Source organism: Lissotriton vulgaris, chromosome 1_2 (genome assembly GCF_964263255.1).
Source record: "Lissotriton vulgaris chromosome 1_2, aLisVul1.2, whole genome shotgun sequence".
Taxonomy (NCBI): domain Eukaryota; kingdom Metazoa; phylum Chordata; class Amphibia; order Caudata; family Salamandridae; genus Lissotriton; species Lissotriton vulgaris.
In genome coordinates this window covers 98,101,908-98,123,205 of record NC_141686.1, presented here as the reverse complement: position 1 = coordinate 98,123,205, position 21,298 = coordinate 98,101,908, and the positions used below count along the sequence as shown (strand labels likewise).

At 48.8% G+C, this 21,298-nt stretch overlaps 1 protein-coding gene across 10 annotated transcripts in view; it reads left to right on the top strand.

Moving 5' to 3' along the window:
* The window catches only part of MICAL3 (microtubule associated monooxygenase, calponin and LIM domain containing 3), a 2,050,293-nt gene that overhangs the window by 1,613,819 nt on the left and 415,176 nt on the right, over positions 1-21,298 (top strand). For all 10 annotated transcript variants that reach the window (XM_086952901.1, XM_086952911.1, XM_086952910.1 and 7 more), the window contains 2 exons: positions 16,859-16,953; positions 18,359-20,756. In XM_086952901.1, the coding sequence (XP_086809027.1) occupies positions 16,859-16,953; positions 18,359-20,756 (2,493 nt within the window). The remainder of the gene's footprint in view (positions 1-16,858; positions 16,954-18,358; positions 20,757-21,298) is intronic.

Here is a 21,298-nt window from a genome sequence, read left to right as displayed (position 1 = left end):
TCACTTGGAGGTGGTGCAAGGTCTCTTTCTGCAGTGGAGAGTGCCTTGGTTAGATCTGTTCACCACCAAAGAGAATGTGCCATGTTTGCAATTCTGCGCGTTGGAATTTCCAAGGTGGAACTCGCTTGGCAACGCTTTTCGTCACAAGTGGAACTGCAGCCTCCTGTACACTTTTCCACCTGTACCACCTCTGCCCCGAGTGCTGAAGAAGATCAAGCATGACCTGGCCCAAGTCATTCTTGTTGCTCCAGACTGTGCACAAAGAGTCTGGTACCCCGAGCTCTTGAGCATGGCCATCGATCCTCCAATTAGACTGCCTGTTTGGGAGGATCTTCTGTCGCAGCAGCAGAGGACGGTCCTCCACCCGAACCTGTTCAGCCTCCACCACCTTGCATGGAGATTGAGTTGCGACAGTTCACAGCTTTTGACCTCCTCCTGAAGTGTGTAATGTTTTCTTGGCAGCCAGGCGTCCTTCTACTAAAACAGTATACGCCTGTAGATGGAAAAAGTTTGTAGCATGGTACACAGCAAAGGCTGTGGATTCCCTTTCTGCCCCTCTTTCGGAGGTACTCTTGTTCATTCTGTCTTTAGCCCAGCAGGGCTATGCTCTGGGCACTCTTAAAGGCTGCCTTTCGGCCATACCAGCCTTTCTTCACCTTCCTGATGAGCCCTTTCTTTTCAAGTACCCTATTGTAAATAGATTTCTAAAGGGCATTACTCATATCTTTCCTCCTTCTCTGTTCATAATGCCCCAGTGGGACTTGAACCTGGTCTTAACCTATCTTGTGTGCTCCCTTCTAGCCTCTTCACAACTGTCCTCTCAGGCTCCTCACTTTGTAGACAGCTTTCCTTGTTGCCACCTCCTCTGCTCGCAGAGTGAGTGAGCTTCCAGCTCTATCCTCCAATCCTCCTTTTCTGGCTGTTCATCCGGTTCATACGAGGCCCTCTTTTCTTCGCAAAGTGGTTACCTCTTTCCATATAGGACAGACCATCACATTGCCCACTTTCTTCTCACCTCCGCACCCTTCCAAGGAGGAGGCGAGACTCTACCGTCTGGACCCAAAACGTGCGCTGTCTTTCTATCTAGACCGCACAAAAGATTTCCGGATGGATGATCAACTCTTAGTTGGCTATTTGGGCGCCAAGAAAGGTCGGGCTGTGCAAAAACGCTCCATCTCTCGATGGGTTGTCCAAAGCATCAAAATAGCGAAAAAGGACGGGCGAGATGCAGTAAAATTCGTCATACGGTGTGGATTCGATACAACCGATTTGCTAGGTAGGCCGATTTCAACAACGGTGGCCTTGAGACGCCATGCCTGGCTTCGTACAACTGGCTTCTCGGCAGATGTCCAAGCGAATTTGATGGACATGCCCTTTGATGGCACCCATCTTTTTGGGGAATAGGCACGGCTCGGCGGGTCTTGGGCTCAAAATTCCTCGGACCTGATAATGCTCGCCTCAGTGCCTATTCCAATCATGGAGTCCCACTCTGCAACTCTGGGGAATAGCTTGCTTAATCTCCACAATGGCCCCCACAACGCTAAGGATGCCTGGCCTAAACCTTGGGGGTGCCCAAGAGTGGACGCCTCACAGGGAAAGCCAGGATGGGTTCCACAGCGGTATTCGTACAAGCGCCTTGAGACCCTTGCGGGTGAGTAGTGCGCTATACAAGTATAATTTTTTTTTTTTCACACTGGTGAGGTTCAAGGACTCACGAGCTACAGCCAGATCCTTGGGCAACTCCTCGTGGCCAGTCTTCCTTTCGCCCCTTTTGAGTAGGGTGACCAGAATTTTAATGCCAAAAATTCAGGACATTTCCCAAAAATAGAAGGACTACAATTTTACTGCAACCCAGTGCACCGAGTTAGTGTTCCTCAGCAGAAAATGACAGAAGAGGCAGTAAGAACATGCATAAAATGCAATTTTTAAAGCCAGTAGCAGACCTGTTAATTGAATCGCTTTCTTATATCAGCTGCTAACTATCCCTGCTTTGCAAAACATAAAAATATACCTTCCACCGTTTTCAGCCGCCCCTCTCTAAAAACCAGGACATGAGCTTAATTTCTTGAAATCTACTGGGACTATCCGGGATGCTTGGTCACCCTACTTTCTTAGCAATGGAAGGGGTTTCCAGCTGCATCAGTCCTATCCTAGCCACCGTCCCGCTCAGACTACCCAAGCCGTGCGTGGACATGAACGCTGTACATTCCGTCCTCGGTATGGAGGCCAGAAGTAGTCTACCAGACAGCCACTGGCTGCCGCAGCCTCCAAGAACTCCTAGGCTGATTCTGCAGGACCACACTACTCCAGTGGGTGGGAGAATTCGTCATCATCTCCCCCTGTGGAGATCTGTATCAATAGACTAGTATGCCTTGCAGATCGTCCCGGAGGTCTATTCTCTTCCTTTCCTTTTGGCCAAAGGAGCTATAGAGAGGGTCCCAGCTTCAGAAGTTGGCAGTGGCTGTAATTCCCGCTACTTTCTGATTCCGAAGAAAACCAGGAGCTTCAGCCCATTTTGTATCTTCAGACTGTCAATCTCTTCCTCAAAAAAGAGAAATTCAAAATGCTCACTTTGGCTCAGGTCTTCTCTGCCCTAGACCAAGGAGACTGGATGGTGGTGTTGGACCTGCAGGATGCGTATTTCCACATTCCTATCCTTCCGGGCCACAGGCGTTACCTGCAGTTCAAGGTAGGCCCCAAGCACTTTCAGTTTACCGTGCTTCCCTTCGGTCTTACCATTGCCCCTCTGGTAATCACCAAGGTGATGGCAGTTGTTGCAGCTCATCTGCGCAGGTTAGGGGTGTAAGTCTTCCCCTAGCTCGACGACTGGCTGTTAAAGGCTTCTTCGCCCCAGGGAGTCTTCTCCCAACTTCAGACTACGGGGACCCTCCAGCATTCGCTGGGGTTCTCTATAAACGTGCCGAAGTCACACCTGACTCCTTCTCAGACGCTTCCTTTCATCTAAGCTGTTCTGGACCCAGTGCAGTTTCGGGTTTATCCTCCCAAGCACCGAGTTCAGAATATTGAGGTTATGATTCCGATATCAGCCTCTATCCTGGATTTCGGTGAGGTTGACTCGAGGATGTTGGGTCTCATGGCCTCCTGCATCCTGTTGGTAAGACACGCCAGGTGGGGTATGCGGGCTCTGCAGAGCGATTTGAACTTCCAATAAGCACAGCAACTGGAAAGTCTCACCGACTTGGGTCAGATCTCAGTAGGAACTGTGAAGGATCAGCAGTGGTGGTTAACAAACTGCGATTGGGTCTACGGCAAACCTCCCTCCATTCCCCAAACATTGTTCACAGTCTTGACAGATGCGTCACTTCTGGGACGGGGCGGCCACATGGGAGAGGTGGAGATCAGGGGTCACTGGTCTCCGGCGGAGACGGGACTCCACATAAACTTGTTGGAGCTCCAAGCGATTTGGTTGGCACTGAAAGCATTTCTTCCCTCTGTCACGGGAAAGCTGGTGCAGGTGTTCACAGACAACCCCACCCCAATGTGGTACTGTAACAAGCAGGGCGGGGTAGGGATGTGGACCCTTTGTCGATAGGCCCTGCGTCTCAGGACATGGCTGGAACAGCAGTGCATAACCCTTTTGGTTCAACACCTGGTAGGTTCTCTGAACGTTAGGGCGGATGATCTCAGCTGTCGATGCCTCCAGGATCACGAATGGCATCTCCAGTCTGAGGTGGCGCAAGGTCTCTTTCATCAGTGGGGAGAACCTTGGTTAGATTTGTTCTCCTCCGAAGAGCGCAACGTCAACAGTACTGCGTGCTGGAGTTTCCAAGGCAGCTATTGCTCGGCGAAGCGTTTTTTCGTGAGTGGAGCTCAGGCCTGTTGTACGCCTTTCCGCCCATACCACTCTTGCCCAGGGTTCTGAAGAAAATCAGGAGCGACCAGGCCCAAGTCATTCTTGTGGCACCGGCCTGAGCAAAGAGAGTCCGGTATCCAGATCTTCTGAGTATGAGTGTCGATCCTCCGATCAGGCTGCCCCTTCGGGAGGATATTCTGTTGCAGCAGCAGGGGAGGGTTCTCCACCCGAACCTGTCAAATCTGCGCCTCAATGCGTGGAGATTGCCCGGCAACAGTTGATAGCTTTTGACCTTCCTCCCGAAGTCTGTAATGTTGTTCTAACGGCCAGGCATTTCTCCACTAAGATTGTATACGCCTGCCATTGGCAGAAATGTGTTTTATACTATACAGAAAGGTCTATTGACCCTCTTTCTGCTTCTCTTTCTTCTGTCCTTTTATTCCTTCTAACCCTTGCCCAACAGGGCTCTGCCTTGGGAACTCATTAGGGTTACCTTTCTGCTCTGTCTGCTTTCTTGCGGCGGTTAGACCAGCCCTCTGTCTTCAAGTCTCCTATTGTAAATAGATTTCTAAAAGGGCTGTCTTCAAGTCTCCTATTGTAAATAGATTTCTAAAAGGGCTGGATCGCTTGTTTCCACCCATGCCCTTTGTTATACCACAGTGGGACCTTAATTTGGTCTTCACTTACCTGATTTATGCTCCCTTTGAGCCTTTGTAGACTTGTCCCCCTCCGGCTGTTGACCATCAAAACTGCCTTCTTGGTGGCGATTACATCGGCCGGTAGGGTGAGTGAATTGCAGGCATTATCCAGCTTTCCTCCTTATCCTATGTCCTTTCTGGACATGGTGGTACTTCGCACCAGGGCATCTTTTTTGCCAAAGGTTGTGACCCCATTACATCTGGGTCAGTCCATCACTTTGCCCACCTGTTTTTGCTCCCCCATATCCCTCTAAGGAAGAGGAGCGTCTCCACCGACGGGACGCAAAAAGAACGTTGTGGTCTACCATGACCATACAAAAGAGTTCTGGGTGGATGACCAACTCTTTGTGGGGTATGTGGCAGCTGTGAGAAGGTGGCCTGATATGCAGTGCTCACTATTCTAGTGAACACTATGTATCAGTCCAGCAACCCTTATTGATGATTGGTTGTAAGTCAACCTTATAGACCAGCTATCCTAGTAGCGTGGATACGAGCAGTCTAAGGCTAAAGACTCGAGAGGGCGTGTTAAGCCAGCTGTTTACCACACATATACCCCTTGAATACCCAGTGAAAGGACACCACACAAGTGTTATGAAAATAAACAAGATATTTATTAAGAATCACAACAGCCCTGTACTCTTTATGAGGACAGGGTACTAAGCACAAACCAAAACTCTTACGAAAATACTTAAGTTAGCACAGTATATACAAATGCCCGAGGGGCACGGAAAACCATATACTCTGAAAGTGGAATGCGAAATTACTAGCAGGTAAGTACAGTACTAATAGCCTTTGGAATCGCTAGGACTTGACTATAGAATCGTTAGATTACTTCTAGGAGACCCAGGGGACTCGGTGCAGATTGTGCACTCTCACGCGTGATGCGGGACAAAGTCTATGGTAGCTAGTAATTGCAAAGTTAGTGTTCTCGGGCGAACCCGACCTGGTAGGAGGAAAACGAAAGTGGATTCTGACCCTTGGATAGTGAGGCTATGCTGGGGCACCGAAATGCCGAAGTTACCTAGCCCAGGGGCTGCAGCTGCATAGGACTCAAAAGACGTCGGGAATCCTCGTAGACGGACCAGGAGCCTGGAAGAAAGAAGTTGCTGGCAGGCGACCAGTGAAGAAAGTTCGGTGGATCCAAGCCTGGATCGATGGAAGATGACACCTGAAAGCAGAGGGGAGCAAGTTCGAGACTACTAGCCAGTAGTCAGTGGGCACCAGGAGGGCACCGGATGGTAGCCACCTCGACAAGGTGAGTGGGTGACGCTGTGATCGCAGATCTCACGGACCAGGAGGCGTTGTCGGCGACCAGGATGGAGGAGCGATCTGTCCCACGATGGATGAAGCTGTCGGCGTCGCTGGACCCAGGATTGGGCAACAAAGCCTTGGCAAATTCAAGCCCACGCGGTGGACTTTAAAATGGCGTCTGGAGTGGACCAGGAGGGTCCGGGGTGCCTCTCTTGAAGAAGGAAGCAAGGGCCAGTCTGGAGCAACCAGACCAGCAGCAGTGATGTCGTCGAGCGTCGTGAAGAAGGCCACAAGCCAGCCGGCTAGTAGCCACACAGCGCGGTGAGCACGCAAAAGCAGAAGGGCCCCACGCAGATCGTGGAGATGCTGGAGGGCTGATCTTCGGTGCTGGAGCTGCTCAGGGTTGGGGCTTCTCGGACCCCAAAGCACTCACCAGTGGAAGACTCGGTGGGCTTGTTACAAAGAAGTCGTGCAGTCTTGGCGATCGTCGGTCCCTCGAGGTCTCGTCGCACTCACGGTTCTCAGCTTTGCTGTAGAGGTGAGTAGAGGTCAGAGGTGCCAGGGAAGCCGGGTCCCGTCGAGCTGGGTCGTCGGATTCGTGAAGAAGGACTTGCAGCAGACCGCAGTGTTCTTAGGATGGTGCCTGCGGATGCAGGGTGACTACTCCTTAGCCACAAGGGAGAATCTTGAAGAAGGTAATCCTGAAGTCCTTTCGCAGAAAGTCGTGTCTTGATTCCAAAGATGATCTAATTTTAACAGGGGGCCCGCTCCCATCTTTATACTAAAAAAGGGGGCTGACCCGGTGACTAGGTCCTGCCTATGGGTGGGACTAGGAGGGGGTGGTTACACCCCTCTGCCATGCCGGACTTTCCCCAGGCCAGGAGCTGGTGTGCCCCTGGAACTGGTTCTGACCGGCCTATGCGTAGTGAGCACCGGGGTGCCACTCAGCAGTCACCTTCCTGAAAAGCCCTGCCTACCCAGGATACACAAAACCATGTCTGGGACGGTGCTAGCACCGCCCCAGACAGGAAACCCTTTGTCCAAGCCTCCCTCGCTGGAAGGACTCCCAGCAGCAGGAGGTCAGACTCGTGTCTGTGGTGGCAGCATCCATTTTGTGGAGCTGAGGCTTCAGTTAACTTTAACCGGGGTTCACAGTTACATGCATGTCGTGTCCCTCTAGAAGGGTGGAATGCTAACCCCGTCGCCAGAATTGGCGAGGGGTTAGTATTCCAATTCGTATGACACCTTACTCGACATGTTTTGATAAAGCAATACCAAAGTTAGCATTTAACCGCGAGGATTATAATGCACTTAAGAGTATGTGGTATGCGTTATCATGGAACAGCTATTAGGACGTGGTTCCGCAAGCTGCAAACGGGCTCAGCTCATGCCAGAGCACCATCTCACACGATTCCAAGCACTCTGCCTTCAGGATTGTCAAGGCCTGCCATAGGAGTGACTGATAGGAATCTGGGTGTCCATTTTAGGGTTAGGTATAGGTACACTACACCTACAGCAAAGGGTGATTACACGACTTTGCCCCAGCTGTCATGCAGCCAGTTGTGTCAAATTTAGGAGGCCAGCCAGGGGTGGCATAATACATGCTGCAGCCCCTGGCAGCCCTGGGTACTCCTATGCCCTGAGTTACAGGGTCTGATAAGGTGGCCCAGTACCAATTGGTAAATGCACCTAGGGTACATGTTGTAATTTAGAAAGAGAACAGCCAGGCTGTGGGTCTGATTGGCAGGCCCACAGCCAGAGAAAGTCGTAAACCAGTGAAACAAAAGCAAAAAATCTGGGTGATCATAGGATTGCAGACCCTACTCTCCTACATGACCCCCCCCCCCCCAAACTTTGGGACAATAAGCTAACCTTGACCAGGTGAGTCTTCTTGTTCTAAGTGGAAATATCTGGAGAGCCCATCGGCATTGCCATGATCAGTACCAGGTCTATGTTCCACTGTAAAGTCCATCCCCTGTAGGGAAATGGACCACCTAAGCAGTTTGGGGTTTTCACCCTTCATCTGATTTAGCCACAAGAGGGGCTTATGGTCGGTCTGAATCTTGAAGTGAGTGCCAAACAAGTATGGCCTCAGCTTCTTCAGGGCCCAAACCACAGCAAAGGCCTCCCTCTCAATAGCTGACCAATTCTTCTCTCTGGGGGTCAGCCTTCTGCTTATAAAAGCAATGGGCTGGTCTTGACCATCAAAATTCAGCTGAGATAGAACAGCTCCCACACCCAACTCAGAAGCATCTGTTTGGACAATGAATGGTTTGGAGTAGTCTGGACTCTTAAGGATAGGTGCTGTGCACATGGCCTGCTTTAGGTCATCAAATGCTTTTTGACAGCCTGCTGTCCACTGAACCTTTTTTGGCATTTTCTTACTTGTCAGTTCATTTAATGGGCTGAACCTGGCCTCCACCTACAAGGTGGCCCAGGTATACAACCTGTGTCTGCCCTATCTGGCACTTGGTGGCCTTGATAGTGAGGCCTGCTGCTTGCAGAGCCTCTAACACTTTCCTCAGGTGGACCAGGTGATCCTCCCAGGTGGAGCTAAAGACAGCAATATCATCTAGATATGCTGCACAGAAGTCATCCAGCCCAGTGAGGACTTGATTCACCAACCTTTGGAAGGTGGCAGGTGCATTTTTCAGACCAAAGGGCATTACCACAAATTGATAATGCCCACCAGGGGTTGAAAATGCTGTCTTGGGCTTGGCATCCTCAGCTAACCTGATTTGCCAATACCCAGCTGTTAAGTCAAATGTGCTTAAGTAGTTGGCAGAAGCCAATCTATCTATAAGCTCATCTGCCCTTGGTATTGGGTGGGCATCAGTCTTAGTGACTGCATTGAGACCCCTGTAGTCTATGCAAAACCTCATCTCTCTCTTACCATCCTGGGTGTGAGGTTTTGGCACTAGAACTACTGGACTAGCCCAAGGGCTATCTGAGGGTTCAATGACTCCCAACTCCAACATTTTCTGCACTTCAGTTTTTATGCAGTCTCTAACATGATCAGGCTGCCTGTAGATTTTACTCTTAACTGGCAGACTGTCACCAGTGTCAACCTCATGGGTACACCAATTGGTCTGACTGGGTGTCAGAGAAAACATATGTCTGAAAGACTGAAGAACCTGTTTACAGTCTTTCTGTTGATGCTCAGAGAGGCTGCCACAAAAGACAACACCATCTACTGACCCATCATCAGGATTCTGAGTGAGCAGGTCTGGGAGAGGGTCACTCTCTTCTTCCTGTCCCTCATCTATGGCCATGAGCAAGCTCATGTCCTTCCTGTCGACATATGCTTTGAGCCTGTTGACATGGAGCACCCTGTGGGGGCTCCTGGGAGTTCCAAGGTCCACCAGGTAGGTGACCTCTCCCTTTTGCTCAAGAATTGTGTGGGGCCCAGGCCATTTGTCTTTGAGTGCTGCTGGGGCCACTGGCTCCAACACCCACACCTTCTGTCCAGGCTGATAAACAGTCAGGACAGCCTTTTGGTCATGCCAAGCTTTTTGAAGTTCTTGACTGGCCTTAAGGTTTTCAGATGCCTTCTCCATATACTCAGCCATCCTGGAGCGGAGACCAAGTACATAGTCCACTATGCTGGTTGCAGGCTTTTTGAGAGGTCTCTCCCATCCTTCCTTCACCAAACACAGGGGCCTCTCACAGGATGCCCATACAAAAGTTCAAAAGGGCTGTAGCCAACCCCCTTTTGTGGGACCTCTCTGTAAGCAAACAGAAGGCAGGGAATCAGGACATCCCATCTACGCCTGAGCTTTTCAGGTAGTCCATGAATCATCCCTTTTAGGGTCCTGTTGAACCTTTCAACAAGCCCATTGCATTGTGGATGATAGGGTGTAGTGAATTTGTAATTGACACCACATTCCTTCCACATTGCAGTTAAGTAGCTTGACATGAAGTTTGCACCTCCTTAGGGAAGCCCACTCTGGAGAACACTCCAACTAGGGCCCTTGCCACTACAGGTGCTGTAGTGGTCCTAAGTGGAATAGCTTCAGGATACCTGGTGGCATGATCCACTACCACCAGTATAAACTTGTGCCCTGATGCTGTCTGGGGTTCCATTGGACCAACAATGTCAATCCCCACCCTTTCAAAGGGCACCCCCACCACAGGCATTGGTATAAGGGGGGCCTTTGTTGTGCCACCTGACTTACCACTGGCTTGGCAAGTGACACAGGAGCGACAAAACTCCTTGGTATCCTCATTCATGTGAGGCCAGTGAAAGTGTGAGACAAGCCTGTCCCAAGTCTTTGTCTGGCCTAAGTGACCTGCTAAGGGAATCTCATGGGCCAAGGTAAGTAGGAAACCTCTCTGAGACAAGGGTACAACCAGCCTCCTGGTCATGCCAGGCTTGAGGTCTCTTGACTCAGTGTACAGGAGTCCATCTTCCCAGTATACCTTGTGGGTACCTGTGGCGTTCCCAGCAGCCTCAGCAGCAGCCTGCTGTCTGAGGGGTTCAAGAGAAGGGCAGCTTAACTGGTCCTTCCCCAGGTCTTCCCTTGAGGGTCCCCCTGAACCCAAGAATTCAACTTGATCAAGTTCAAACTCTCTGGGCTCAGTTTCCCTCAATTCCTGTAGGTCAGCCTCCTCTGAGACTTGATCCTCAACCTGGGGCAAGGGGGAAGGCACAGCCTTAACCCTACTGCTCTTTTTCTTGGAAGGTGTCTGGTCCATTGTTCCAGGATCCAGCACCTGTTCAGTGGGGCATTTCCTGACCTGTGACCTGGTCACAGCAAACACATGTGCTGGCAAGCCTAACATTTCCATGTGAGTCCTCTGCTCCACTTCTGACCATTGTGATGACTCCAAATCATTGCCCAACAAACAATCCACTGGGAGGTCTGAACTAACTACAACCTTCTTTTGGCCAGTTACCCCTCCCCAGGAGAAAGCTACAATTGCCATACTGTGATTGGTAGTGACATTGCTTGCATTGGTCACCAGGAATTCTGTACCTGGCATGATCTGTCCAGGGTCCACAAAGTTAGGTGTCACCATTGTGACACTGGCACAAGTGTCCCTATAGGCCTGAGCCATTTTTCCATTAATGAAAGGTGTCTGTCTGTATTTGCCCAAAGTATTGGGACTTATATCAGGGGACATATCCACATCCCCTGTACAAACAAGGACAGCCTGAGTGAGTGTACCAACTAAGTTGTCACACCCCTCAGAACCCAGGGTTAACCCTACTAAACCCTTGGGAGGTGCACTACCACTGCTGACTGTACTAGGGGGCACAGGTGCCTTAGGGGCTGCAGTGGCAGGAGTCTGCCCTCCTCCTTTCTTGGTGCACTCACTAAACCAGTGAGTTTTACTTTTGCAGTATTGGCACCACCTTTTAGATTGGCCTTCTTGGTTTTTCTTCTTCTGGGGAGCCTGACCCCCACCCTCTTTGAGTTGTTGGGGACCTGGCGAAGACTTCTGGTCATTTTGTTCCCCCTTAGAATCTTTACCCTTCTGGTCTGCTTTCTTCTGACCACCTTGATTCTGGCCCTGGTTCTGTTTAACTCTTGTTCTAACCCATCTGTCTGCCTTCTTTCCCAATTCTTGGGGAGAGGTCAGATCTGAGTCAACAAGATGCTGATGCAACAACTGGTTCTGACAATTGTTTAAAATTTGTTCTCTCATCATCAAATTGTACAATCTTTTATAATCAGTAACCTTACTGCCCAGCAACCAGCCCTCAAAAGCCTTAGTGGCACAATCTACAAAGTCAGACCAATCTTGAGACTGAGTTTTCTGGGTATCCCTGAACAGCACCCTGTACTGCTCAGTGGTTAGGCCAAACCCTTCAACCAGTGTATTTTTCAAGACTTGGTAATTGTTAGCATCCTCCACTCTTGTAGTGAGGAGCTTGTCTCTCCCTTTACCTTCAAAGGAGAGCCACAAGATAGCTGCCCACTGACTCTGGGGAACACCTTGCACAGTGCAGGCCCTCTCCAAAGCAGTAATCCATTTGTGGATGTCATCCCCTTGTTTAAAAGGGGGCACTATCTTACCCAGGTGTTTTGTATCAAAACTCCTTTCCCTATTGCTAGGTACAATGCTGCCACCAGTGGGGACTACCCCACTTAAGTGTTGCTCTCTAGCAAAGGCAAGCCTTTCTTTGGCCAGGGCAAGTTCTTCCCTCTCAATCCTCAGATTGGCTGCCCTTTCTTTAGCTTCATACACTCTCCTCTGAGGGGAAGTCATCCCTCTTTGAGAAGAGTTGTGAGAGCCATTGGTTTGAAGGGATCTGCCAGAGCCTCTTGATAGAGATCTGGCTCGTCCATTCCCAATGTTAAGCTGACCTGAGAGTGGCCCCAGGGGTCCCCCAGTACCACTGTCATGTTTGCTTAAGTTGGACCTGGTTAGTCTGCTGACTTCTACCTGTCCCTTATCTGCCTCATCCCCAGAGGGATCCTCATCCTCCTCCCCCTCTTCATTCTCAGTTGAGAGGTGGATTAGGTCAGGGTCTCCTCTGGTTCCCTCAAAGGGAGGCATACCTCCATCTGGATTAGAAGGGCTAAGAAGTTTCTCAGCCTTTCTGGCATCATAAGTCTCCAAGAGACCAATCAGAAAGGAGGTTGTGGGGTTAGACCCCTGCTTAATCTTCCTAGAGGTACACACCTGTCGTAACTCATGGAAGCTAAGCACAGTATATCTGGAAGGGAGGACCTGTGGAGGGTCCACTGACACAAGGGGAGACTCAGAGTTTCCTCCTTTGTCTGACATACTGTTTCTAGTGTGGTGTAAGTGATGCACCTACCTACACTATGTGTTTACCTACTGATACCTTGCTAAGAGTTGCAGCCAAGGTGTGCTAAGCCTTGAGGAGCTGCAACAGCTGGTTCAGTAGAACTCAGAGTATTCTAAGCTTAGTTATATGTACTACCAGTACTTATGTGATCTTTCAACAAGATATTCTTAGGATATGTGTGGTAAAACAACAGCAAGCTCAAATCCCAACCGCTGCTCACCAATGTGAGAAGGTGGCCTGATATGCAGTGCTCACTATTCTAGTGAACACTATGTATCAGTCCAGCAACCCTTATTGATGATTGGTTGTAAGTCAACCTTATAGACCAGCTATCCTAGTAGCGTGGATACGAGCAGACTAAGGCTAAAGACTCGAGAGGGCGTGTTAAGCCAGCTGTTTACCACACATATACCCCTTGAATACCCAGTGAAAGGACACCACACAAGTGTTATGAAAATAAACAAGATATTTATTAAGAATCACAACAGCCCTGTACTCTTTATGAGGACAGGGTACTAAGCACAAAACAAAACTCTTACGAAAATACTTAAGTTAGCACAGTATATACAAATGCCCGAGGGGCACGGAAAACCATATACTCTGAAAGTGGAATGCGAAATTACTAGCAGGTAAGTACAGTACTAATAGCCTTTGGAATCGCTAGGACTTGACTATAGAATCGTTAGACTACTTCTAGGAGACCCAGGGGACTCGGGTGCAGAGTGTGCACTCTCACGCGTGATGCGGGACAAAGTCTATGGTAGCTAGTAATTGCAAAGTTAGTGTTCTCGGGCGAACCCGACCTGGTAGGAGGAAAACGAAAGTGGATTCTGACCCTTGGATAGTGAGGCTATGCTGGGGCACCGAAATGCCGAAGTTACCTAGCCCAGGGGCTGCAGCTGCATAGGACTCAAAAGACGTCGGGAATCCTCGTAGACGGACCAGGAGCCTGGAAGAAAGAAGTTGCTGGCAGGCGACCAGTGAAGAAAGTTCGGTGGATCCAAGCCTGGATCGATGGAAGATGACACCTGAAAGCAGAGGGGACCAAGTTCGAGACTACTAGCCAGTAGTCAGTGGGCACCAGGAGGGCACCGGATGGTAGCCACCTCGACAAGGTGAGTGGGTGACGCTGTGATCGCAGATCTCACGGACCAGGAGGCGTTGTCGGCGACCAGGATGGAGGAGCGATCTGTCCCACGATGGATGAAGCTGTCGGCGTCGCTGGACCCAGGATTGGGCAACAAAGCCTTGGCAAATTCAAGCCCACGCGGTGGACTTTAAAATGGCGTCTGGAGTGGACCAGGAGGGTCCGGGGTGCCTCTCTTGACGAAGGAAGCAAGGGCCAGTCTGGAGCAACCAGACCAGCAGCAGTGATGTCGTCGGGCGTCGTGAAGAAGGCCACAAGCCAGCCGGCTAGTAGCCACACAGCGCGGTGAGCACGCAAAAGCAGAAGGGCCCCACGCAGATCGTGGAGATGCTGGAGGGCTGATCTTCGGTGCTGGAGCTGCTCAGGGTTGGGGCTTCTCGGACCCCAAAGCACTCACCAGTGGAAGACTCGGTGGGCTTGTTACAAAGAAGTCGTGCAGTCTTGGCGATCGTCGGTCCCTCGAGGTCTCGTCGCACTCACGGTTCTCAGCTTTGCTGTAGAGGTGAGTAGAGGTCAGAGGTGCCAGGGAAGCCGTGTCTCGTCGAGCTGGGTCGTCGGATTCGTGAAGAAGGACTTGCAGCAGACCGCAGTGTTCTTAGGATGGTGCCTGCGGATGCAGGGTGACTACTCCTTAGCCACAAGGGAGAATCTTGAAGAAGGAAATCTTGAAGTCCTTTCGCAGAAAGTCGTGTCTTGATTCCAAAGATGATCTAATTTTAACAGGGGGCCCGCTCCCATCTTTATACTAAAAAAGGGGGCTGACCCGGTGACTAGGTCCTGCCTATGGGTGGGACTAGGAGGGGGGTGGTTACACCCCTCTGCCATGCCGGACTTTCCCCAGGCCAGGGGCTGGTGTGCCCCTGGAACTGGTTCTGACCGGCCTATGCGTAGTGAGCACCGGGGTGCCACTCAGCAGTCACCTTCCTGAAAAGCCCTGCCTACCCAGGATACACAAAACCATGTCTGGGACGGTGCTAGCACCGCCCCGGACAGGAAACCCTTTGTCCAAGCCTCCCTCGCTGGAAGGACTCCCAGCAGCAGGAGGTCAGACTCGTGTCTGTGGTGGCAGCATCCATTTTGTGGAGCTGAGGCTTCAGTTAACTTTAACCGGGGTTCACAGTTACATACATGTCGTGTCCCTCTAGAAGGGTGGAATGCTAACCCCGTCGCCAGAATTGGCGAGGGGTTAGTATTCCAATTCGTATGACACCTTACTCGACATGTTTTGATAAAGCAATACCAAAGTTAGCATTTAACCGCGAGGATTATAATGCACTTAAGAGTATATGGTATGCGATATCATGGAACAGCTATTAGGACTTGGTTCCGCAAGCTGCAGACAGGCTCAGCTCATGCCAGAGCACCATCTCACACGATTCCAAACACTCTGCCTTCAGGATTGTCAAGGCCTGCCATAGGAGTGACTGATAGGAATCTGTGTGTCCATTTTAGGGTTAGGTATAGGTATACTACACCTACAGCAAAGGGTGATTACACGACTTTGCCCCAGCTGTCATGCAGCCAGTTGTGTCAAATTTAGGAGGCCAGCCAGGGGTGGCATAATACATGCTGCAGCCCCTGGCAGCCCTGGGTACACCTATGCCCTGAGTTACAGGGTCTGATAAGGTGGCCCAGTACCAATTGGTAAATGCACCTAGGGTACATGTTGTAATTTAGAAAGAGACCAGCCAGGCTGTGGGTCTGATTGGCAGGCCCACAGCCAGAGAAAGTCGTAAACCAGTGAAACAAAAGCAAAAAATCTGAGTGATCATAGGATTGCAGACCCTACTCTCCTACAGCAGCGACGAAGGGAAGGGCAGTGCAGAAAAAGACCCATCTCTCGCAGAGTCGTTCTCTGCATTGAAATCTGTTACGCCTTGGCGAAGAAGCAGCCCCCTGAGGGATTAAGGGCCCACTCCACCCACGTAAAGGCTGCGACTACGCCCTTGGCTTGGGGTGTCCCAGTCCAAGACATCTGTCTGGCGGCAAAGTGGGCATTATTGCACACATTCACAAAACATTATTGCCTTGATGGTCAAGTGCGCAGGGACGGGCACTTTGCCCATTCAGTCCTGCAAGACTTCTTAGTCTAGATCATGAGTCCGCAACCCACCGCCGGGATGGTATGGCTCGGGTATCTGGTTCACAGGTAAGGAATTTGCAGCAAGAAGTCTCTATCAGATGAACAAGTTACTTACCTTCGGTAACGCATTATCTAGTAAAGACTATCTAGCTGCATATTCTTTACAGCCCCACCCATGCCTCCCCGCCTTGCGGACTGATACTAATGTGTGTGCAGAAACAAGTTGTTCTCCTCTAATTAAAGCTCCCCGCTCAAAAGGTGGTTATTGGGTGCTCAGTTGGCAACAGCAGTATGTGGCCCATTGAAAATCAGTGGATTACAGTTGGTTAATAATCACTGCCTAATGCTTCCATCACATTTTTGTCCTCGGACAATATATCTTTAATTTTAGCATTCGGTGCTTAGACAAAATAATTTACATATTTGCTATTGTCCCTTGAGGTGTTCAGTTCAATAAGTGAATTACTCTTCATACTCTATAGATCTAAATATTCGTTATAAGCCAGAAGCCATAGTAGTCATTTTGAATGGATACAATGGATTTTCCGTGTTTTCTGTGCTCCTTTCATTGTGGTGAGTTTCTCCTATTATTATTGGTCTTACAATAAGTCACTTCTTTTTCCATCTAAATGCAGTGATTTGCATGTTTTGTATTTTTAAAAAGTGACTGTAACGTACAAGTCGTTTATTAGTATTATCTAACACAATCCCTATTTGCCTTTTTAGTGTCATATAGTATGTTGCCGGTATTCTTGTTTCTCCTCATTTTGATCACTGTTATTTTTGTGATTTAGAGAAGCAGACATTAAGCTTGGATAGTTCAGTGTGGGTCAAATGGCATGGTAGAATGTTTTGGAGTGTGTCGGTACTTATCTGTACTGATTAAAATTAAAAATTAATTGTCATGAGCATATTGCGGTAGTTAGGAATTGCTACTTTGAATGAGACAGAACTTCAAATGATTACTTTCTTGCTGTGTTTGAGAGGTTATAACTTGGGTTCAGTGAATAAATTGTGGTGTAAATTTCCATCCAATCTTTGACCTATGTAATACATTTATTATAAATTAAATAAGCCTTGACTAATTCTTTTTCGGTTATTTTAGGTCCAGCTAAACCTATAGATTCTGTCCTGTTGCCCAATCTGGAATTTAATGTTCTTGTGCCTGCTGCTGCCAGTTTCAGTGTTGTGAGTAAAGAGGTGAGTGTTACTGCAATATGCATTTTTGGGTCAGGCCTCACACAGCGCATGTGCTGTCTCTAGCAAGACATTTTGTTTAATTACAGGCCGCCTATTCCTTACCATTGGTTGTCTTAATTTCAACTCTTTTACTTGCTTTTCATAAATTGGTACATGCAGCATTCACTACCACTCCTTATGTTTCTCCCTCCCCTAGAGGGTGGCTCAAGTACATGTGTCATTCCACTGCCCCCTTAATCAGGCACTACTTTTTTCTTTTTATCCTAGCACTTGATTAGAGTGTCTTTCCCAGCAGCCTCCCTTGTGTACTCGCCCTCCATATTGCTTCCGGCCCACAATTCACCACCCTCCATGTTGCTCAGTACTGTTTGTTTGTTGCCCCCCGCTCCCACTGTATGTGTTGTTGATTACATGCTCACACTGTCTGTGTTGTTTATTTCCCCTGTCCATATTTTGCTGTTCCCTCCCCCCGTTGTCTGCGTTGGTACTCCCCCTCAAATCTCCCCAGCATGCAATTAAAGAAAATTGCTATGACACACGGCCCCTACACCCTCTGTCCCTGTTGCCCCCATATACGGTGTCCCTGCGTATTTTCGTCCGTCCCCAAAATAAAAATAAAAAAAGCACTGTGACATGGCAGTCATACCACTTTTTTTTGTAACTTATGTTTTGTCAAGTGGACTTGGAAAAAGGCAGTTCATGAAATGTTCATTTGATCTGTGCAACATCATAGCACCACCACCCCCCAAACACCCTTTGTCTTTGTTGCACTCCCTAAACTCCCTCCCTCCATGTTTCTACCTGCCCTGGTGCAACAAAAAAGTAATATTACGCAGACAGCACCTGCCACGGCGTAGTACTTTTTTGTTCCAGTGGCTTTAGCCCTGTTGTGTAGCAGCGTGACTGCTGTCAAGCATGGCTAACCATTGGCAGAGCCAAGAGCTGTCAACTCATAGGCGAGATGGATTGCCTTTGCCAATGCTTTTTTTTCCTTTGTAGTAAAACCGTAATGTTCCTAGTACTAGCAAATCAGTCTTGACTCCTCTCCAGAAGGCATGCTTCTAGCTCTAACTGCTAGACCACATCTCCTCTTTAGTCTTGATCGGTTCATTGAGGGGTGCAATTTGAGTCCTATGGCACAGAAAAGAAAGGGACCAACATTTAGGTATCTATTGCACTCATAATATCACACTGAGATAATCAGGGAAAAAAAGTAGATGGAATGTTTGAATCAATCTCAGTCAATTGTAATTAGTCTGGATCAGATTCTAGCCTATTGTTTTTTTACTGAATGTGCCACTGCAGACAGAAATCACCCACACCCATTATTGTTGTAAAGATAGACATTTTATATTTACTCCATTACTTGTTTTTGAATGTTGTTTTCTTTTTCTATTTTTTCCAGACTGACCAGGATATTAAGGATGCTGTCTTACTATCCCAATTTGTAAAGTCTCCAGAGGAACGTTTTTTCCTTGAGCCTTTCCTTCCACCGGATTCTCACATTGCTGACCCAAAGGTCAAAAGTCCTTCAGCGCTCATCTCCCCCATTAGATCCCGGCTCCTGTCCCTTGAAGATGCTACAATACCTAGACCTTTCACTCAGGGACCGTTTAAATCAACCCCAACCTCTAGCACTGTAGTATCCCCCACCACCACCAGCCCCTTAGCTTCCCCTGTAGCCATAAGTCCCTTAGCTTCCACTGTAGCCTCCAACCGCTTAGCTCCCGCAGTAGCATCCAGGACTTTGCCTCCCATGGTGGCCTCCAGCCCTGTAGCTCCCCCTATGGAGGATAGCCCCTTAGCTCCTCTTCTTGTAGCTGGTAGCCCCTTAGCTTTTCCTGCAAATACCAGTCCCTTAACATCCCCTGTAACAGCAAGCCTCTTCACACCCAAAGCAGCCAGTCCGCTTGCTCCCTTTGTCGCCTCTAGTCTGTTGTCGCCTAAAGCCTCCAGTCCCTTATCTCCCCCTGTAGTCACTAGCCCCTTACAATTCCCTGCAGACGCCAGCCCCATAGCATCGTATGATGCTTTCAGTCATGTAGTACCCTCTGTATCCACCAGCCCATTATTACTTCCTGTATCTTCCAGTCCATTAGCTTCCTCTGTACTCACCGCACCCCAACCAGCCTCTGTCGACACCACAACCCAGCCATCTCATGTAGCCACTGGCCCTGTTCCAGGTCACTGGCCTGTCCGTTCACAACCTTTACCATCCACTGATCTGTCTGCTCATACCACTGATAAGTCCCCAGTGTGTTTGCAGCCCACTCCAGTCATAACCTCAACCCCTCTTCTCAAACTTGCTATAACTAGCCAGGTTGGTGAGCCCGATAGACTTACAAGTCCTTCAGCAGAGGAAGCCTTGAAGCGAAATGACCTTATCGAGGAGTTTTGGATGAAAAGTGCAGAAATCAGAAGAAGCCTTGGACTCACCCCTGTAGATAGGACCAAAAGCTTTTCAGTGACATCAGTTGATGTGACATCCGTAAGGTCAAATTCTACTCCAAGTGTCCAAGATGCAAGTGTTCTTGAAGAGCACAGGGTCGCTTATGTGAGGCCACGGACTGCCTCGCATAGAATCAATGCGAGTCCGTTAGTTGATGAGAAACTTTCACCTCTTACACCGAAGTCCCCATCCGATAAAGAGCTGAGAAGTTCAAATGGAGAGAAAAAAGATTTGTCCAGTAGCTCAGGGCTTGGGCTAAACTGGAGCTCTTGCAACACCAGGACCATGGCAAGTGAGAGCTTCAATACTTCAGATTCCACTATGTTGACTCCTCCTTCGAGTCCTCCACCACCACCCCCTCAAAATGAAGAACCAGCCACCCTGCGCAGAAAGGCTCCTACAGTTTCTGTGCAGAATAGTTTGGAGTCTAAGCTTTCCCCTGTATCTCCACCTCTTGCATGTAAATCCAGTAGTGGCACCGAAGAACCTGCTCAACTCCAGAGGGAAGAGTTGCGGAAATCATTTGTGGAGAGTGTGGATGAGATCCCCTTTGCTGATGATGTAGAGGATACGTATGATGATAGGACAGAGGACTCTAGTTTCAATGAGCAGTTTTTCACACCACCTACCAGCAGACCCGTGCGATTGCATGGACAATTTCTTAAAGAGAACGGGGAATCGCTGGATCGGATTCACCAGAAAAAAAGGTTGCTACCCACTGTCTCTCCTGAAGCTAAGGAATTGGCAGAGGAGAGAATGAGAGCCCGGGAGAAGTCTGTGAAAAGCCAGGCTCTGCGGGATGCTTTGGCAGTGCAGCTGTGCAAGATGAAAGAACTAGAGCTTGCTGCTGCAGCAACCTCAGCTCACGTGACATCTAGTGTATCTCACGCTCCCTCAGGTAAGACGTCTGTAGGATCCATAAAGACCAAGGAACTACTCTCTGACTCCCCTAAATCTTGGGTTTTTAAGGCATCAGAAGCCCCAACTTTAAAGCACGAACTTGCCAATGACCGGTTTCTCTTGCCCCCTGCTGAAGGATCAGTCACCTCCTCTGAGGGTTCTACTGGGAAGAGCAAAAAGAGAGCCTCTCTTTTTTCACCAAGAAAGAACAAAAAGGAAAAGAAATCAAAGAATGATAGCAGCAGATTGTCTGACAAGTTGGGTCCCACTCCCGACGAAGCCACTAAACCCAGATCGCTCTGGAAAACAGTTTTTTCTGGATACAAGAAGGACAAGAAGAAAAAGCAGCAGCTACAGCAGCACACCGATGACCAATCCTGCCCCAGCACTCCATCCAGCAGCACAACCGTGGACTCTGGAAAAGCCAAAGCTTCTGCATTGGGAAAAACACCAGGTAACACATTATGGGTCTCTGTGCAACTCTTGTGGGCTCTTATTTTCAGTTGTTATGACTTTATTTTAAGTCATCTGTGAACGAGCTATACTTGCCAAATCTGAGTGTTATGAAATATTGACCATGTAGTACTTTTGTTTGTGTGTACACACACAGAAATAACAAAGCAGCATTTGGTGACAAAGCTCCTACAGATGCCCGCAAAACCTGAAATTCCCTTTTTGTAATAATCCACTTTTTGATGGAATAAAATTGTTGTAAAATCGACCCACCATGGAAAATGTAAACTCAAACGGTTTAACACATTGGCAATTTTAGGTTGCAGAACTTAAATCCTCTGAGTAATTCAAGATCTTTTACATTCTAAAATTGTTGACTGCGCAGATTCCATGTTCCTCTGCCTTATGCAATTTTCATGCATCCTTCTGCCCAAAATCTCCCAGGATAGGAGTAATTGTAATGTAGGTTGTCCATTGTGCTCCATGTTGGGATTACTCACTTGACACATATTTAATTGTACACATTTTCCAAATGAAAATTTA